At 46.9% G+C, this 20,166-nt stretch overlaps 1 protein-coding gene across 1 annotated transcript; it reads right to left on the bottom strand.

Moving 5' to 3' along the window:
* Nucleotides 1-279: 279 nt before the first annotated feature.
* CNGA2 (cyclic nucleotide gated channel subunit alpha 2) lies at nt 280-6,212 on the bottom strand. The gene is made up of 6 exons (XM_039249866.1): nt 6,077-6,212; nt 5,769-5,861; nt 4,953-5,123; nt 3,750-3,857; nt 2,034-2,140; nt 280-1,685 (listed from the first exon to the last, which is right to left on the bottom strand). The coding sequence occupies exons 1-6, from the start codon at nt 6,184-6,186 to the stop codon at nt 280-282; spliced, it is 1,995 nt and encodes a 664-aa protein (XP_039105797.1). The 5' UTR covers nt 6,187-6,212.
* Nucleotides 6,213-20,166: the final 13,954 nt, after the last annotated feature.

Below are 20,166 nucleotides of genomic sequence, written 5' to 3' on the forward strand. Positions count from 1 at the left end.
CCCAGCCCCAAGACAGACCCCTTGAAGATAGTTCAGATACTCCTCTCTTCCCTCCTCAGATTTGGACAGGCTAAGGCTCCTGGAAGCTGAGCCAACATGGTCTGTATTGTGCATAAGCTGCACTTGGAAGAGGGCTCCTAGATGGTTGAGCCAAAAACCTAGACAGAGAGGCTTTGGGGAGAATTCAAGAGGGTGATGCATAGAAATATGGTCACCTACACAGCTCTTCTAGTTCTTGGGGTCAAGGCCAAGGCTGGTAAAGCAGCTGGGCCCAAGCCCTTATGGCTTATCAGCAACAACTAGCTCAGGGCTATTCATCCCATCTGACAGGTAATCATCTTCATTGTTCTGTTTCATCTTGGTTTCCAGAACAGTAATACGCTGTTTAAGCTTTTGCTGGGCTCCCGTGTACTCGGCCAGCAGGCGGCCAAAGCGAGTGTACAAGGTCTCCATGTTGGTCTCCAGCTGTTCTAGCTTCTCCTGCACATCTACCTCCATGCTGGCTGCCACCTCATTCTCATCCAGTAGCCCCTCCTTCATCAAGATCTCCCGGCCCCTCTCCTCCAAGACCTTCTTGGCATCAGGGTACTCAGTCACAGCTTCCATAAGATCATCCTTGGATAAGCAAAAGAGATCTGAGTAACCAAGGCTACGGATATTGGCTGTGCGTCGATTGCCCATTTTGCTGCCCTTAATGTTAAGGATACTGATCTCTCCAAAGCAACTCCCAGCTGAGAGCAAGGCATATTGAGTAACACCATCATCAGCCACTACTGCCAACTTGCCCTCCTTGATTATGTACATCTCCTTGCCAATATCACCCTTTCGGCAAATGTAATCTCCAGGGCTGAAGACCTGAGGACGGAGCTTCAATACCAGCTCTACCAGCAGGCCAGCTTCACAATCCTGGAAGATGCGCACTTTTTTGAGGGTGGACAGATGGACATTGATGGCTATCTCAGCCCTCAGCTTGGCTGGCAAGTTCTTAAGAACTTCCCGCTCATCCACGCTCTTCTTATTAGTCCATAGGTAGTCAAACCACTTAATGACCTTGGCTTCCATCTCCTTACTAACCTTTCGGAACTGCATATAATGTTTGACAGCATCAATCTTGGCCTGGAATTCAGCCCGAGTGGCATTCATGTTGGAGATCATAGAGCCCACATTTCCCACAATGGTGGCAAAGATGAGGACACCAATCAGGAAGTCAAAAATGACAAATAAGTACTCCTCATCCTTTACAGGAGGTGGTGTCTCCCCAATGGTGGTGAGTGTCAGTGTAGACCAGTAAAGGCAGTAGATGTATTCCCTAGCCAGGTAGCCATACTCAGGGTCAGTGATATTAGGATAAACCCAGGTGTCAACCCCAAAGCCAATGGACTTGGAGATGGCATAGTAGATGCACGCATTCCAGTGGATAATGACCAAGATGTAGAGGACCAAGTTGCTGATTCGGAAGATGTTGGGGTAGCCGGTGCGTGTCTCAGTGCGGTCAAAGAATTCAAACATGCGGGCAAAGTGTAGCAAGCGGTTAAAGCGCAGCTCTGGGCTGTGGATGCCCACAGCAAAATAGATCAGGTCCGTGGGAATGATAGAAGCTACATCCAGCTTGAACTGCAGGGTATGGATATAGTTGTCCCGCAACTTCTTTGGATCTTTGACCAGCAGCCCCTGCTCCAGAAAACCTAGTAGAGATGCAAATCAGTATGTCAGCTCTGCCCTCAAGCCTGTCCCTCCTAATTGGCTAATGCATAGCAAGGGACAAACTAGACATTCAACCCTCCTTCTCAAGGAGAGATATAGGAAACTCACATAGCAGAGCTGGCCTGAAGGATCCTAAGAGATGATCCCCAGGTCTAAACCTCACTAAGCACATGGGGACTGTGAGGTTCAAAGAGAAGCAGACACCAACTGAAGTCCCAGCCAGGCATTCGAGTCTAACACTGTGTCAAGAGAGCTTCCTGAAAATGTGGACTCAGGAGTTTGGACCTATGGGTCATCCTCCTGCCTATGCATCCCAGTTGCTCAGTTACCTGTGCGCAATCGGATGAAGAGGTCCGCAATGTACACCACATCTGAGAAGTAGTCCAGCACCAGCCACACTAGGTAATAGCTTTTCTGTAGGTCACTGAAGCAAGCTCTGTAGGAAGATATGACTGGGCTTCACCCTCAAAGCCAGACAACAATCCCTGGAGACCTCAAACTGAGTGCTTACTGAGTGCAGGTCTTGGGATGGCTACCAGGACACTGATGAGTCACAGTCGGTCTGGTGTCATTCAGAAACTTATTGATAAGCAACTTTTACTTCAACTCTTATTATTACATAGACATCCCTAAATAGACATCCACCCTGATCATCACCTGTCTATCTCATTCACTCAACTGTGAATCCCAAGAAGACAGAGGCCACCTCTTAGTCATTACTGCATGCCCCATGCTGTAGCCCAGAGCACCAGGATTTGACAGGTATGAGTTAAATGAAAAATGAGTCATTGGAGGTATGAATTATAATACACAGCTATTGAGAGCCCAAATACAGAGCACTGTCCAATCCATATGAGAGAGAAGATAGTAGCTGGGATAAGCCTAAAGTCAGTGGGATTGAAGAGAGGTTGGAGGCTGCAGGAGAGTTTTAGAAGGAATTAACAAGACTTGGTGACTGAATGGGTAGGGGCCCAGAATACGGACAGAATAGGAGATAGAACCCAGGATGATGACCCAGTAAGTGTAATAGTCAAAGGGAAAAGCAGTTAATTCTGACTAGTTAGTCACATTTCAGGTAAAACCCCAGCCTCCTCCTCTGGTGCACAAAGCCTACAGAATAGTCCTATGCCTGTCTGATGTTCACTTGGAGTCCTCCAGCAACACTAGGCCATCCCGAGACAAGGTCTTGGCATTTGTTCCTCCTCCCCAGAAAGTTTCTTTCACTAGCTTCTAGTCTCTTGGGAATTTGTTTTGTTCATATTTACTTCCAGTGTCTCCCACTAGCCTGAGAGCTCCAAGACAGTAGTGACTCAATGGGTGTTCGGTCAAATCCTTGCTGAATGAATAACTGTAGTGGGGAATGGGGCGGAATGGGAATGCTACCTGTAGAAAGTGACTTTGGAACTGGAATTGCAAAGAATCTCCACAGGCTAAACATGGGAAAAGGAAATTTTCTTTTGAGGAAAGAAAGTGTTATTATCCAAGAGTAGAGAATGCTAGGGCTGGGGTTTGTCCAGAAGGGAGAGCTAGTGAGATCAGGTCCAGAGAGCCTTGAAGCCCACAATGAGGGTTTGAACTTCATCCTCTGAGCCATGAGGGCCATTGAAGTGTTTGTGAGGAGGGACTGACAATGAAATCCAAGTTTCTACCAAGCACACTAATTGCAAGTGTGAAGGATGCATTAGATAGGACAAGGGTGCCTGCAAGAAATGGGTGCATGGCTGCTGTACTTGTCCCAGGGAGAAAGGAGGGTGGCCTTACCCAGGACAGTGTTGGTGTGGATGAAGAAGTAGGAACAGATTATGGATACCAGGAAAAGAATAGAGATGAAGGTTTAGTAGCATATTAAACTGGAAGACGGGAGAGGGAGAGGGCATTAAGGGTTAATAGGGCAGAGAGAGGTGACATTGGCAAGCAGGAAATCCAGAAAGAAGGCTGAGCTAGAATGGGCTTTGTGTACACAGCTGGGACTGGTGTGCTCTGAAACCCAAGGCCTGTGCACTGGGCTGCTTTGTCCACCCCCTCCCAACTCCCTCCCTGCTCACCTGGCCACCAGCAGGCACCAGTTGTAGAGGACAGGCATAGCAATGACAAATAGCCAGCGGTAGTACCAGTCCCCAGCTGGGTCCAAGACAAATAGTTCAAATTTCTTCCTGAGGAGACAGAGAGAGGCCAGGCTTGGGGTCTAGGTCCCCAGTGTGGCAGCACCCCAGCTCCCAGAAGCCAAATGTCCCTTAAAAAGTAATGCTTATGAGGATGTGCAGGGTAAGGACTGAGTTGGCTCAGGGCCTCATTTTCAGGAAGCCACAACTTGGTACTGGGCATCTGAGTAGAGGTCACATGGCTAAGAGTCACTCTTCTTCCTATTTTAATCCCATATAGGCCCACTGGCTCCTATGCCTTACGAAGACCCTTTGCTCAGAGGGCGTGGCAAGGGGTAGTGTTTTTATTGAGGTTGGCCTCAGGGCCTAGGGAGGGACTTCCACAAGATGGTAATGAGGGCTCAGGGATCCCTCCTGGGAAGAATGAGGAACTCCAAGCAAGTGAGTGCCACATGCTTCCTTCCCACCCTACTCTCTCCCTGTTTGGTCCCTGGCCTCCAGCTCCCAAATCACTTTCCCAGAAGCTATATCCTGTCTTGGCAAAAGTTCCTTTCCTCCACTGGCCAGAATTGTGGAATGTCAGCTTGACCAGACATCTCCAGTTGCCTACTCGTTCCTCAAAGAATAGATCCTCTGGCTCCATCTCTCTGCCTTTCCTGCTCCCTCCTGCACAGTTGTTCCCAGGCCTTCCTCAGACAGCCCCCCAATATGGCCTCTTCAAAGACCCACCTCTGTACCCACATTGGCACTGGTGTAGGCATTATTTCAGCGTCAGTCCCCAGTTGCACCCTTCTCTGCATTTACTGACTGCTGAAACTGAGATGGGCTGGTACACATTTAGGTGCCCTTGCTATTTGCTTCATGAGCAGCGAAAGGACATCTGCCAAGGGGCAGCTAAGAGAAGAAAAGCCACCAGGGGCTCCCATGGCAATTGACCACTGGGAGTTGGAAAGTTTGTGAACAAGGACAATGGAAATGTACTAGAGTTAAAACAATACCAGGTCTCCTCTGCCAACTCCTTTCCCTGTCATGTCAGGGTTTGGTATAGATTCCAGTCTGCCCTTGGTGGTGGCATAAGAAATGCCACCAAGTCCTACAACTGCATGCTTGGGAGCCCCTCCAGTCCCCAAAGCTGGAAAACTATACTTGGTGCCCTTGCTTTCGCCATCCTTGTTGCCTTTGCCATCATCTTGCTGTGTTGTCACGGTCTGGAGCTCAGGCCCACGGAAACGCTCCAGGAATGAGTCAGGTCGAGGTTCCTCCTCACGGAAATTCTTGTTGGCCCAGTCTCTGATGACCCCCACCAAGCGGACAATCCTAGAGATAACAGGGAGCATGAGCCAAAGAGGAGAATCATGCTGTTCAGAAAGGACCCGAGTCCAAGAGCTTCCTATCTGGTGAGGGAGATGGAGAGAAGACCCTGGAAATAGGCCAGTCAATGATATCCTCCATGCTAAGAGTTGGGATGGGGGCATCACTGAGGTCATGGAGCTGGAGTTCAGGTACGTCTCCAAATGCAGCCTAAGGGATAAGGGGTAGCTCTGGGAAGACTTCTTGTAGGAGGTGCCATGTCAGTTGATTATGAAGAACAAATAGGTGGTCTCCAGGGCAAGATCAATGTTGTGCTACTGGAAGACAGGCCAGGAGGGAGATTGGCCTAAGCTCCCTGATTTCCCTATGGAGCCTTATGACTCTGGTCTGCAGATCTCGAGGCCCTCTACTTAGACCCTTTTGCTGAAAAGGAGCCCTCCCCCTTCCTTCAGTGCTGAGACAGGCAATTCTAAAGGGAATCTGCCACTGACCACTTCCAGCTTGCTCACAGGAGACTCCTCAGAAGAAAACTGCTTCCCAGGGATCTTGGCAGAAAGGCTCAGTGGGAGGGAGACAAGAAGACTCATGGTAGCCACTCTGATAGGCCCCATGGGCAGGAGCAGGTGGCAGGAGGGCAGTGGTGGAACCCACCTGTGGAAGCCACCCCTCCCCCGCTGGGGGGCATCCATCTCCGCCAGCCTCTGCAGTTCTGAGGAGGTGTCATCGTCGGCTGCAGATTGTGGCCTATAGAGGAAGGAGCAGAGTTGACCAGGGTTTCTCTGGGTGTACCTTGTCCCCTATCTGTACTTTTATCTCCTGGAAGGTTCTTAGAATCCCATGATCCCTTTATAGGGTATCCTTAAGCCAAAGATTGTTTGCTCTGTGACAGTGAGGCAAAGCTGGGGGAAAAGAGAAGCCTCCAGGCCATCTCTGAAATGATCCAGCCCCAAAAGATTCACCTGCTGCTTGTCCTGTGGTCATCTTTGCCATTGGCCTTGATGGCGGGAGGTGCGTGGTGGTTGTGGTTATTGGCTGGGGAACTCTTCACACCATTGGATTTTTCTGTCATTCTCTATGTACGACTGGTATCCTCACCTGCTAGGAAGATGGCCAAGAGGAAGCTCACAATCTTAGATATCATATAAAGTAGAAGAGTTGCAGGTGAGTAGTGAGAACAGAATGAGTGCTCACCTGGCAAACCTCAGCATTCCTAGGTACTGCTATGGCAATGCCACACAGGGGGATCCAGCAGTGCCTACGTACCAGGTTCTAAACACCAAAAAGAAGATGGTTATGTCCCCACTGTGCCAGGTAATTTAAAAGGCAATAGGAGTAAATTGAAAAATGTGCTTATTTTTCTTTTACTGCAGTGAATTTTTTGACAAATGGACTATCAATGCTAAAATGAAACAAAACAAGGGCGCCTAAGTAGTTCAGTCAGTTAAGCCTCCAACTCTTGATTTGGGCTCAAATCATGATGTCACAGTTTGTGAGATCAAGCCCCGCGTCTGGCTCAGTACTGACAGCTTGGAGCTTGTTTGGGTTTCTCTCTCTTTTTATCTCTCTCTCTCTCTCTCTCTCTCTCTCTCTGCTCCTCCCCTGCACATGCTTTCTCTCTCTCAAAATAAAATAAAATAAAATAAAATAAAATAAAATAAAATAATAAGATAAACAAAAAAGATAAAACCTCTCTAAGACATCTTCTGGTGCCTTGGCTTTGCAGGTGTCTCACATATACTTATGCTGCTGAGCACCTTCAAACCAGCCACCGCCCTGAAACTCCTGCCCCATGGAACAAAATGTATGTCCTTGGCCCAAAGCAGCTGCCGCTTACCCTGGATCTCTGGCTCTCCTGACCCAAGACCACCTTAAAGCTTATGCTCTTCAGGTGGGAGTCCATCTTTCTTTGACTTTTTCAACCAGGGGTACTGTCTCTGGGGCTCCTCCTTTCAGTTCCACTCATATTATTTCCAGCATACACCCCCAAGTAATATTTCACAAGCTGAGGAACAAAGAGGGGCCCTGTAAGTGGAGCAGGTGGTGAATAAGAGAGAAGGGAGAGCCCTCATGGGCTCCATAGGCAGTGGTACCGTTCAGGACTCTGTCCTTTGGGGTACAGGGAGCCTTGTAAGAGCTGAGAAGTAGCATAGGTAGAACAGCATTATATTCTAGAAATATCCTCTGGCTGTTAGGTAGAGACTGGATTAAATGGGGAACAAGATTGAAGGCAAGGTGGTAGGGAGAAAGCTGAAGAAAATGGTACCAAGAGAGCTTGAGGCAAGAGAGCAGAGTGGAAAACTATTCAGGAGGGAGAAAAGGCAGGGCTCAGAGATGGATGGGAAAGCAAGAGGGTGGGATCACACAGAAAGAGAATACAGAATTCAGATCAGTTCAGAGTCTGGAAAACCCCAACATTTAAGATATGAGGAGAGGACGAGGTGTCCACAAAATAGACTAAGAAGGAGGATCCTGAGAGGGCAAAGTCCAGAAGAGAGACAGGAGATTACATTCTGCAGTATTTCTTGCCATGGGGTCAGGGTAGCTGGAGCAAGAGAGACTCAGGACAGCTCTTCTCTGCTCAGGCTGGTCAGTATGTTCCACACACACCCAGGTTACCTATGGCCCCTACTGCTGAAACCCTGTCCTACTCCCCACCTCTTCACCCCCCCATCTACTTGTTCCAGCTTCTGAAACTGTCACCATGGTGATGGCAGGCACACCAAGCTCTGTGGTGAGTGATAATAACAAACAGCCTCAAAGCTGCTTGCTTGATGCTCTCTGTGGGACTACATCACTAGGATGCTAATGAGGGCACCTGAGGAATAGGAACCAGCATCTCTGAGTCCCTGCTTGGACCCTAGAGGCAGCAGACCATGGAGACAGAAAGTTCCAGGCAATGCAAACAAAGCTGGTGCCATTCACACTGATCAGAGTGGGCCTCAGTGGAGCACTGTTTAGTGAATAAAGAGCAGGGGTATATGTGGGGCAGTAAAGGGCAAATCCACTGCAGGGATAGAAAGGACACTGGTGTGAAGGGACCAGGCCCAGAGTGGGGAGTGAGCAAAGGAGGTCAAGCCAACCCAGGGATGCTGCAAACACGAGACAGAAGACTAAGGACTTCTCACTGATAAATATCCAGTGCAGGCCCTGCCTGTCACCAGTTGGACTTATTCCTTACTTACTAATCATCCTTAATAGCAGTGGCTCTCAGCTCACAAAAGGGACAGCTCTGGGGGCACATAACACTTATGCTCTCTCTAAGATCCTAGCACCAAGACAGATTTGTATCCCATAATTCCTGTTCTCTCTGCTAGGAACAGGCCCTTCCTTCAGTCTGGTTGCCCAGCAGCTGCCCTGCCACACACATTTCTCTTACTCAGAACCACCCTTTCAGGATGCTTGGCAGGGAACAAAGGCAGGTAGCAATCCCCTTACCCTGTAGGCAGCTATGCCACTGGTTCTCATATGCACACTCTCCAAAAGAACTTCATCTAGTCCTAAGGCTTCAGTTACCATCATGTCCCAAATCAGGATCTCAACCCAGGCATCTTTCCCAAGCTACTCACACATATCTCCAGCTGCCTGGTAGATATCTCTTTTGAGGCACCTTAAATACAACATAGCTGAAACTAAACTTGACACCTTTGCCTGCAAATTGGCTTCCAGGTTATCCATCTCTTAAAGGGACCTGCCTTCTACCCAGTCATCCAAACCAGAAACTTGGATGTCAACCATAACTCCTTGTTTCCTTCAATCATCACATCAAGAGAGCCTCTATCCTCAGTTAGTTGTCCACCCAAAGTGTCAATGATCTGTCCATCCACTGCCTTCCATTCCCAAGGCACTGGCCTGGTCTCAAACCTTCACTCTTGCTCTCCAGACCTGCTGCAGCAGACTCTGACTGGCACAATCCTCACCAGGCTCTGGACTGGAGGTAGGACATGAACACTATCAGGGTTTGCTGGGAGTTAAAGCTCTCAGAGAGGATGAGAGCATAGAAAGAAGCTGAGGAGAGAGTTCTGAAGACCTGCAAAGGTGAAAGGTGATCCAAGGAGCTGAAAGAGTGGGGGAGACTGAGGACAAGCCCCAAAGAAGGGAGATTTTCAGGAAGGGAGGAGGCTTCATAATCTTACTCCTGCATCAAAAAGAGCAGAACTGGGGCCCCTAGGTGGCTCAGTTGGTTGAGCATCCAACTTTGGATCAGGTCATGATCTCACAGTTGGTGGGTTCAGGCCCCACGTCGGGCTCTCTGCTGACAGCTCAGAGCCTGGAGCCTGCTTCAGATTCTGTGTCTCCCTCTCTCTCTGACCCTCCCCTGCTCATGCTGTCTCTCTCTCTCACAAATAAATAAAAACATTAAAAAAAAAAAGAAGAAGAAGAGCAGAACTGCCTATGGGGACTGTCTTTGTCTCCTGCCTCATTTAAGAGTATCCTTCCACCTCCTGCCTCCTCTCCTATGGCAGCCATTAGTTTGTTCTCTGTATTTATAGGTTTGATTCTACTTTCGGTTTGTTTGTTGGTAGGGAGATGGGAAAAACAGGTGAAAGGGAGTGGGAAATACAGGCTTTCGGTTACTGAATGAATAATGAGTTAATTGAAGTAACAAGAATTAAAAAGGTACAGTGTGGGGAATATAGTGAATGATATTAATGGTGTTGCAAGGTGACATATTGTAGCTACACTTGTGGTAAGCACAGTATGGCACAGTTGATTCAATATGTTGTACACCTGAAACTAATGTAACATTGTGTGTCACCTATACTTAAATTTTCTAAGAAAAAAAGAGCAGCCTCAGGGAGTGATGGTAAAAGACAGCATGTTTTGCAGGGTTTCATAAGTAAGTAGTAGGAGGTGAGAAATAAAAGATATGAATATAGCTAACTCTTTCAAGAAGCTTGCCTGAGAGAAAGGAGAGAGATGGAGTGCGAACTGGAGAATGTGGGGTTACAAGAGGTTCTCTGTGTTGCTCCTGTTATTCTTTTACTAAAAGGAAATTAATAAAGCAGGTATAAAGGTTTTGAGGAATGATTCAATGGATAATGAAAGTATCTGTGCATGTGACCCATTACATTTAAGCCTGGAGCTCATGAAAAATGGATATAATGGGTGGGTCCAGGTACCAGAGGAGTAAGAGGAGACTTACCAAAAACATAGGTGAAGGGGCCACCAATGAATAATCTAGGAAGGAAGGAGGTGACAGACAGATTATATGGGGATGGGTATATGGTGAGAAACGCCTGAAGGGGCTCACTCATGTAAAACCCTGGCATTCTCAGTGAAATGAAAGAGGTTTTATCTTCAGAGGCATCAGGCAACAGTAGAAGCAGACTGGAGGCCAGAAGGTTTGCAATGGTTGCTGCAGGGTTACACAGGGGAAACTGAGCAAGTGTGAGGGCAGGACTGGGCTGGTCAAGGAAGACAACAGACAATGTAATTGGCAAAGAGAAGAGAAATGGGTAGTGTCTTAGATGGAAAGTGGGATCCCCAAAGAAGGAGGCTTTCAGAATAAGGTACAATGATTCTGTAAAAATCCTGACATCAGTCATGATGTACTTCTGGGCCTCTTTTCTCTAAGTTGAACAACCAACCCAAAACTTTTATAGAAAAACCAAGGTCTAAGGAGTTTCTTGGAACCTGGTTGAAAGCATTGTGAGGACAATTCTTTCAGATGCTAAAGCCAGGGACAGAAAGGACAAGGTAGTCATATAACCAAGACAAAAAGCCAGAACTATTAGCTTCCAGTTTGTGGCTCATTCACATTCTCACTGCTGCCTGGCACCCTTTTATTCATTCACCTATCCCATGCATATTCCAATGGCACCTGTTGTGCATCAGGTCTGTGGTAAGTGCTGAGGTTAAAGAGAGTTTGGCCAAGTCTCTGAAAATGTTCCCAGAATAAAAGGGAAGAAAGGAGCACAAGTCATTCTCAGAGTCACTTCTTAATTCATGTCTATTCTGTTTCTCAGCAGCATTTGATACAGCTTATCTACTCTTTCTTTACTGAAATAAGGGATTCCACTCTCCTTGTTCTCCTCCTCCCCCACCGCCACTTTACAGAGTCCTATAAAAACAAACAAACAAACAAACAAACAAACAAACTCTTCCTTTTTCCTAACTCTGAAGTTTGGAGTTTCCTGAACTCAATCTCTGGATGGATTCTTTATCTTTTCTTTCATTACCTTAGTCAGTGTTATGGCTTTAAACACATCTGTATTCTGATGACTTGCAAATTTATAACACAAGCCCAGCCTCTCACATGAACTCATTTACCTCCTTGGCATTACCACTTGGATGTTGAATAGGTATCTCAGACTCAATATGTCCCAAACTGAGCTCTTGATCTTCCTCTCCAAATCTTATCCCCCTATTCATCTGCATCTCAATAAAGGCAATGCCATTCTCCCAGTTATTCAAGTCAAAAACCTCAGAGTCATCCTTGACTCCTTTCTTTCTTTCATACCCCTACACTCTACCTATGCAAGTCTTGAGGACTCTACCTTCAAAACATACTCTGACTCCAATCACTTCTTGTGATCTGTACCATTAACACTTTAGTCCAATCTACCATCTTATCTCAGTGCTTGACATATGGTATATGCTCAATAAATAAGTTTTGAACAAATAACCAATGCACATTCCCCAGTCCATTACTCCCTCTGTTTCTACATCCATTATTTAGCTTAGGTCTCCACTATATCAATTAGGTGATTTTAAAGGAACATATGACACTTCTGCTTCTGGACAAGATGGAGTATCAGGGATTAGATATACCATCCAGAATGAGACAACCAATGTTAGACAAAATACATGAAACAGCAGTTTTCAGGCTATTAGGGAAAAATGGGCAATGACCACTAAGATACAGGAAGTAAATGGTACCTACACTTGCTCCAGATTACTTTTGTGAGAGGTCTCAGATTGTGTCTCAGAGACAGGCAACCCAGGTGGAACCTTATAGATTCCTTGGAATGAGAAGACAGACAAAAGTATCCAAGGAGACCAAGGCAGCGAGTGGGCGGAACAGAGTACTGGGGAAGAGAGAACTGCAAAGAGACACAATTCTGGAGATTTGCAGACTCCCTTTTAAGTATTCAGCTGAGCATTTATCAACACACATCTATGAGGAAGGAAGTTATCCATGGCTGGGGAAAGAATGATTCTAAAAAATTAGAGGTAATAGCTCCCAACCCTAACACAGAGCTTGGAATAGAGTCTGATGCTACCAACCAGACTGGAAAACCTAATAATTCATGGGGTATTTGGTAGTGTATCCAAAGGGGTCCTGATACTGTAATGGGGAATAATGCATTCCTAGACTGAACACTGTTCTGATCCCACTGGAAAAGTCTCAAAAGCAAAACGCAAAAGGATCAAACTCTTTCCAAATAACTTAACTTCATCCCAGAGCAAGACCCAAAAATATTTGTAAAAATATTTTTAAAAAGCACCCAGCATCCAACAAGGTAAAATTCACAATGTGTGGCCTCCACTAAAAAATTACCAAGCATACAGATAATATCTCTATAATGATGAGGAAATTATGTATCAATTTAAAACATTCCAGAAGTGGTGCAAATGTAAAATGACCAGACAAGGGTATTAAAATACCTGAAACAACTGTATTCCATAAATTGAAAAATTTAGGTAAGGGTATGGAATATATGAAAAGACCCAGCTCAGGCTTCTAAAGCTGAAAACTATAAATTATGAAATGAAAAGTATATTAGATAGAACTAATTGCCAATCAGATGTTGCAGAGGAAGAGATTAATAAACTTGAAGACAATACAATAAAATTTTCCAAAATGAAGGGCGCCTGGGTGTCTCAGTCAGTTAAGCGTCTGACTTCAGCTCAAGTCATGATGTCACAGCTTGTGAGTTCAAGCCCCGCATCAGACTCTGTGCTGACAGCTCAGAGCCTCAAACCTGCTTCGAATTCTGTGTCTCCCTCTTTCTCTGCCCTACCCTTGCTGGTCCCTGTCTCTGTCTCTGTCTCTCTCTCAAAATAATAAATAAGCATTTAAAAAATTTAAAAAACAACTGTCCAAAATGAAGAACAAAGAGAAAAGAGGATCAGAAAAAGAAAGAGCAAAGCACCAATGAGCCGTAGGACAATTTAAAATGGCTTAATATAGGTGTTGGTGAAGTTCCCAAAGGAGGGAGAGAGAGAAAAAATATTTGAAGAAAAAATGGCCAAAATTTTTCCAATTTTGAGAAAAACTATAAGCCCACAGATACAAAAACTCAATGACCTAAGCACAAGAAAAATGAAGAAAATGACACCAAGGAACATTATAATAAAATTCCCCGAATCCATTGATGATGTAAAAATCTTAAAAGTAGGGGCACCTGGGTGGCTCAGTAGGTTAAGTGCCCAACTTCAGCTTAGGTCATGATCTCATGGTTCGTGGGTTTGAGCCCACACCGGGCTCTGTGCTGACAGCTAGCTTCAGAGCCTCGAGCTTGGTTTGGATTCTGTGTCTCCCTCTCTCTCTGACCCTCTCCTGTTCACGCTGTCTCTCTCTCTCTCTCTCTCAGAAATAAATAAAACATTTTAAAAAAATTTAAATCTTAAAAGTAGCCAGAGAAATAAGACACATTATGTACTGTAACAAAAGTAAAACTGAAATCAAATATCCAATAATAAAGGTAAAGACTTGATAATAATAAAGGCAAAATCTCTCTGCTGAGCTTCAGGCTTTCCTTCCAACTTCCAACTGGACATCACTCTGTGGCTCCCCTTGGATAGCAGCAGTTCACCTTGTCCCAAGTCTCACTGAATTCATCACCACCATCAGCCTTTCAACAGACATTTGTGACTGACTGAGACTTCAGATCTTCAGCTTCTGGCCTTCAGCGTGGCTTGGCACTCAAGTTTCTTCCTAAAGAGCATGTTCAGGCTCATTCTCCTTGTGCGCAGCTTCTTGCCAAGTTTTCAAAGTCCGAGGGTAAAGTCAAGGCTATGTCACCCTTCTTGTCAACACCTCGCTGTACTAGAATGTGCACTGCCAAAAGGCAGGCATCAAGGTCTGTGCTGTCATGCACTGCATTCCCACACAACACTGCAGCTAGCTCCTGGAAAGCATTGATACACACATTGATGAATGAAAGAAGGGAAGAGATGGAGGGAGGGGTAATAAAACATAAAGGTTAGATAGACCTTCTGAGGAATCTCAGAAGTTTGGGCTCAGAGAAGGAAACTGCTAGTAGGGAGACTCACTCCAGTGGGGCTTCCTGGAAAGCTTATGAGTCCTTCCAGGTGACCAGGTATCCCAATTTACTTTATAGTCCAGGCCATTGTGGCCTCAGATTTAAGCTATTACCAGTCATATTTTTTCTGCTATGATTAGGAAGAGAATTTTTTCATAACTGACAGCCTAGAAAGGCAGGCTCCAAGCCTCAGCAGAAGCTAGTGTCTCACATATTCAATTCTAGCCTTTACAGCAGAGAAAGTCCTAGGGTGCAGGCAAAGAATGGTACCAAGAGGTTAGTCATGTGCATCGTGGGTGGCAGGGAGGTTGGGGCCAGCAAGCAGGAAAGCAAGGAGGTAGGCAGGCAGGCTGACAGTGATAAGGAGAACCAAGAAGAAGCTAGAACCTGAAGGTGCTGGGGCTGCTTCTCAATCATTCAGTAGCTACCATGTGCGAAGTACTTGACTTAAGTTAGTTCATTTAATCCTCACAATCTGACAAGTCTGATACTATTATTATCCCCACTGCACAGACTCACACCTAAGCAATCTGGTTCCAAACACACACTCAGCCACAGAGCCAGCCTGGAAGGTGAACAGAATCAAGAAGTCAGGCATGAGTACCAAGAGAATTAGGTCAGAACTGCACGGGGCACTGCAGGCTCTTGTAGAGCTGAAGTTGCAGTGACCTTTTGTGCCCCAGGCCTGGAGGAACAGCTGAAGGGGACCCACCTATGGCAAAGGATAATTAGCAGGAGCTCAGATTGGGCAACCCCAAGCTGGAGATGGAGTAAGTACCTGGCAGGCAGTGAATCCTTGATGGTTATACACTTTTGGCTCTCATCAGCTACCCTGAGGCTTCTTTATGAAACAGATGCTTAAGAACTATTTGTTGAATGAATAAAATCTCCATAAGGATATACAGAAGACAAGGCTTTGCACAAGAGGTCTAGTAGGCCAGCATAGTTGACCATTCCTTTGACAATGGGCTGCAGCCTCTAGTGTGGGCACCACGACATCAAAAGCTTGCCATGGTTGGGCTTCTTTTGCCAAGACATACTTCATTTCTTTACAAACATGGGGCTAGGGCAGTAAATCTGACATCAGCCACATCCATTCCATACCCCAGGCTCTTCCTAGGACAGGCTGGGCCCTAGAGATAGTAGTTCATATCCCCAACACCTATTGTCCTCACTGAGAAGCCCCTTCTGTGCACCACATCCCCAGGTGCCCATGGGCCATCTCTATCTCCTGGGGGCAGTCACTGGGCTTTGGACTCAACATGTCTCAATCTGACATGACCTTCTGACTCCAGCCCCAACTCTTATCTCCCCAGTGCCTTATTCTGAGAAAGCCACACCTTTCCCCACAGGTGCTGAGTCCAGAAAGCTAAGAATCATCCTTGGTATGCCCCACCCCATCTGTAAATCCTGTTGGTTCTACTGCTGAAATCTTCCTTCAGCAATTTCTTTCTTGTCCAGCCTGACTGTTGTTGACTTAGGCCTGGCCCCAACCCTTGTCACAGCCTTCTGACTCTTTGCTTCTTCACCTCCAAACCCACAGCCCTACCTTGTCTCTACCTTCCACACTACTAGAGCAAGTTCAGTAAGTCTATACCAGGGTCTGTCACTCCTGCTTCTAAAACCCATGGAATGGACAGATGCCCTCACCTTATAAACTTTTTCAGAGCAGACACTTGGATATTGTGTTTAGTCATTAATCCCAAAAGCCTAGCCCAGTGATAAGCACACATGTATTTGGGAACTCAATGAATGAACAAATGAATGAATGAATTTCCTGAACTTACGCTTTGTCAAATCTATGTCTTGTTCCATGTTCACTTTTCCACACTTTATTTGTATTGTGAATGGATTGAGAAATCATCTACATGACAAATTCCAAACTCTGCATTTCGGCATTCAAATCTTTTCTCGATTTCACTAGACCCATCTTTGCAGCTTCATCTCTTATAGGATCATCTCATGTTGAAGCCTGGTGGGCTGTGGCCAGGTCTAGTCCTGGCAGTTTTGAGGCCACCATGGCACCTAAGGACCAACCAAGTATACACCCTGTCAGCCACATTTGAAGCTCAACTCAAAGCACATGTGCCCAGTCCAAGCACTCAATGTCATTCCCTCTAGGAAAGGCAGCCACCACACTGGAGGCCTCACCTCACAACTGCTACTAATGGCCCTTCTCATGCTCTGCCAATAGCAGGGCCAGGACACTGGCAGGAAATATAGATACTAGGCCACCCCAACACTAGCTGCCTCTTATGGCCACAGGCCAACATAGATGGAGCTGACACTTCCTGGCCTGGGGTTAAGCTGAGATAAAGGGCAAGCTCACCTGAGGGGTAAAAATGAAGCCTGTCCCTGCCCTAGGCCTGGCTCTGGAATCTTTCCTCACCCAGAAGCTCCAAAAACTTCATTGCAGGTGTATTTGCCTAAATGACAGAAGGGCTAGCTTCCAAAGCCTGAGAGGCCTGCAGTGGGCACTCTCCCTCGAGGCTCTTCTGAAGAAGCCAGACTGAACTCAAAGGTCTTAAAGCAAAGGCTGCAATCCCAGTAGGGATTCTGAAAGAAGCATTACATAACCCATACTCCTACCTCCATTGTTCCTCATATGCAGAGCGCCATGGAGCTCCAAGTGGCACACTCTCCAAGCTCTGAGACTGGGATACACAGAAATGTCCTGGGCTAGGCAGGCAGTGGAGGCAGGTGTAGGAGATAAGACCCTCAAGATCCTCCTTCTTTCCCACCAAGCCCCATCTGGCCAAGCAGCCCCTAAGCCCCTCAGCCCCTCTATTTCAAGCATCCTCCAGCCACCCGCTTCCATTCCCTTAGAAGAGAACAAAGACTCAGCTGCCTCGGGCTAAGCCTTAGCATGGCACTCTGTGTCTCCATACTCCTGGAGCCCCCAGCATTTTATTCAGTTGCTTTGACAAGGGACAATGGTTCCTCACACAGCCACTTTACCTCAGCTTCCTGAGAAGATCGATCACATGAAAGCTCATGTCAAGATAGGCTCTAGGACCTGTACACTTTCATGGGCTCCTGCCCCTACCACATGGAGGCCACCAGTCCTGGCCACAAGAAGGTGTCAGCCCTTGATCAATGGCTGCCTTAACCCAATGCAAGTCCCTTTTCTTACCAATCAGATGGCTTCAGAGGCAGGCTGTTCCCTGGCCACAGTCAGCATCCGTTGGTCCACCTGTGAAGCCTCCAATCAGAAATAAGACTTTGGGGAGTCATCAGCACCTGAAGCCAGCAGTGACCTCCTAGTGTTCCCAGTCCCAGGACAGTGGGGTCCCTTAACCCCCACTCAGCTTGCAGCCTCCCAGTCAGAGAGCTTCCCCACCCTCCCTGACACCAACAGGGGAGGCTGGCAGTGACCCAGAGGGGCCCATGCCCACAGCTGCAGCAAGCTCAAGACCCTGGCTTGGAGTGGCACCTGCCCACTGGAGAAGCTGCTGGGCCTGCTGGATGGATGTGTGGCCCTGTCACTGTGGGCCTTGTACACCTCAGGCTATAAGCAGGTGAGGGCTGAATGTTGTGCTGCCTGGCTGTGGAAGCTCCTTGCCTGCCCAGACTTAGGAGTCAGCCCCTCCCAAGCTCCCTGAGGAGCCCTCCCTTACATGGAACATGCATCGCTCAGGGCTTTGTGTCTGGGGACTCAAAGCTGCCAGTTTACTGCTCCCATGCACCTGCCTCCCAGCCTTGGTCACAATCCTGGCCGGACTACCTCACTAGATGGCAAGCCAAGGAGAAACCTGGGAAACAGAAGAGATTCCTGGGGTGGGGCAACGTTGGAGAGGAACCCATTACTTTTTCTCCACAGCTTTCTGAACTTGAACTCTAAGGACCATGGTTGGGGAAGTGAAAGAAGGCAAGAACCCTTGGGTGGCAAGTCATTAGCTCCTTTTCAAGAGGCTGGGATTTCAGCCTGCTACCAGGTACAACAGAGCCCCTTCCATGCACCTCACATCTCTCTCTCCACATGCCCACCTTTCTCTGCCAGTCTTCCTCAGCTTCTGGGAAGCGAACCTGAGACAGAAGAACTGGCATATTGAGTTTCAGCTTTTGCCAGGGCTGGCAGGGGTTTAGGGGCCAGCCCAGTAGGGTAGGCATGACTAGAGGCTTACAGTTTTTCTTACCTGTACACACATCTGGGGAACTACCCCATCTCTCAGTGGGTTGCATGGGGTGACATACATGAGATCATGTACACAAGGCCCAGGACACATAAAAGTATGTGTATCTGCATGTGACAGTGAGAGTTTGCAAGGATGCACACCAAGCTGACCATGGGAGTTAGTTCTATAGAAGGGCTTAACATTTTGGGACAAGGGGATTTGTTAGCTATACTTATAATGTTTGCATTTTTCAGGAGGATATCATCAAACAGGACTTGTGTGGTTTTTAAATGTATGTGTTGCTGCTAGGAATTTACCCAAGGGATACAGGGGTGCTGTTGCATAGGAGCACATGTACCCCAATGTTCATAGCAGCACTCTCCACAATAGCTAAAACAAGGAAAGAGCCTAAGTGTCCATCAACGGACGAATGGATCAAGAAGATGTGGTTTATCTATACCATGGAATACTACATGGCTATGAGAAAGAATGAAATCTGGCCATGTGTAGCAACATGGATGGACCTTGAGGGTGTTATGCTGATCAAAATAAGTCAGGCAGAAAAGGACAAATATCATGTTTGCACGTATAGGAGGATTAGGAGGAACTTAACGGAGGACCATGGGGGAGAAGAAGGGGAGAAATGGTGGGGGAAAGGGACAGAGGCAAACCATGAGAGACTCTTGAATGCTGAGAACAAACTGAAGACTCATGGGTGTGGGGGGGAAGGGGGAGATGGGCATGGAGGAGGGCACTTGTGGGGATGAGCAATGGGTGTTATCCATATAACTTGACAATAAACTATTGGTAAAAATAAATAAATAAATAAATAAATAAATACATAAAAATAAATGTATGTGCTGGCACATAGTAGATGCAGCAAAGAAAGTAGTGGTCAGAATTGACTTACTTTTATGCCAAAGGCTTTTCCACAGGGGGCATGTCCTAAAGTCCAGACTTGTATGACTTGGTGACTTCTACTAGACACCAGGGATGCAGAAAGCAATGGAAGTAGTGCCTTCCTTCTAGCAGCTCCTGATCCAATGTAGGGACCAGCTATGTACACCTCTAATGCAAAGCCTGGGTAGCACATAAGAAGTTTCACAGAAGGATGATAAACAGCACACTCCAGAAAAACCCCCTCCCCCACATCTAAGTATGAAAGAGCCTCTCCCCTCCTCCACTTGCCCAAGAAGAATTTTAAGCCTTCTTGGGAGATGTGTTGGGCTAATGCTGGAGTCCTTGGGTAAGGCCAGAGCAGCTTAGCAGGGAAACAGCTTCAAGGGAGCAGATGCTCCCAATGGATTATAGTCAGAGGGCCTGGTAGGAGGTGCCAACCCCTACAATAGGGCCCATCACAGAACTCTGCAGAAGAACCCACTGCCTATCTCTCAGGCTGCCATGGAGACCAGCATAGGGAAGCTTTGGCTCTAGTTCCCCTCTGGAGGCCTCTGTAGATGGAGTGGGCAGGCAGGGCTGGTAACAGCCAAGCAGTCACACTGCAAGGCAAGGTATGGAGGCCATCCAGGGCCTAGGCAAGTTCTCCACCTTAGCTTACCTAGTCCAGGAGGCATTTCTCCAGAGGGCTGCCACACTGTTTGTTTGCATCTTAGCTAAATTGCTCCCAAGGGCAAACCTTTGTTTCACAACATATTTTCAGCCAGACTTCTTTTCCAAACATGTCCGTGTCTGTTCACACACACATGCACACCCATTTCCCAAAGG

This window comes from Hyaena hyaena, unplaced genomic scaffold (genome assembly GCF_003009895.1).
Source record: "Hyaena hyaena isolate Hyena2069 unplaced genomic scaffold, ASM300989v1 scaffold_348, whole genome shotgun sequence".
Lineage (NCBI taxonomy): Eukaryota > Metazoa > Chordata > Mammalia > Carnivora > Hyaenidae > Hyaena > Hyaena hyaena.

Bases quoted from the DNA above. Each gene is read 5' to 3' on its own strand.
- CNGA2 (XM_039249866.1), bottom strand. From the start codon at position 6,186: ATGACAGAAAAATCCAATGGTGTGAAGAGTTCCCCAGCCAATAACCAC. The intron at 3,858-4,952 runs GTATAGTTTTCC...CTGTCTCCTCAG, and splicing joins GGCGAAAGCAAGGGCACCAA to GAAGAAATTTGAACTATTTG. The intron at 2,141-3,749 runs GTGAGCAGGGAG...ATCTTCCTACAG, and splicing joins TGGTGCCTGCTGGTGGCCAG to AGCTTGCTTCAGTGACCTAC.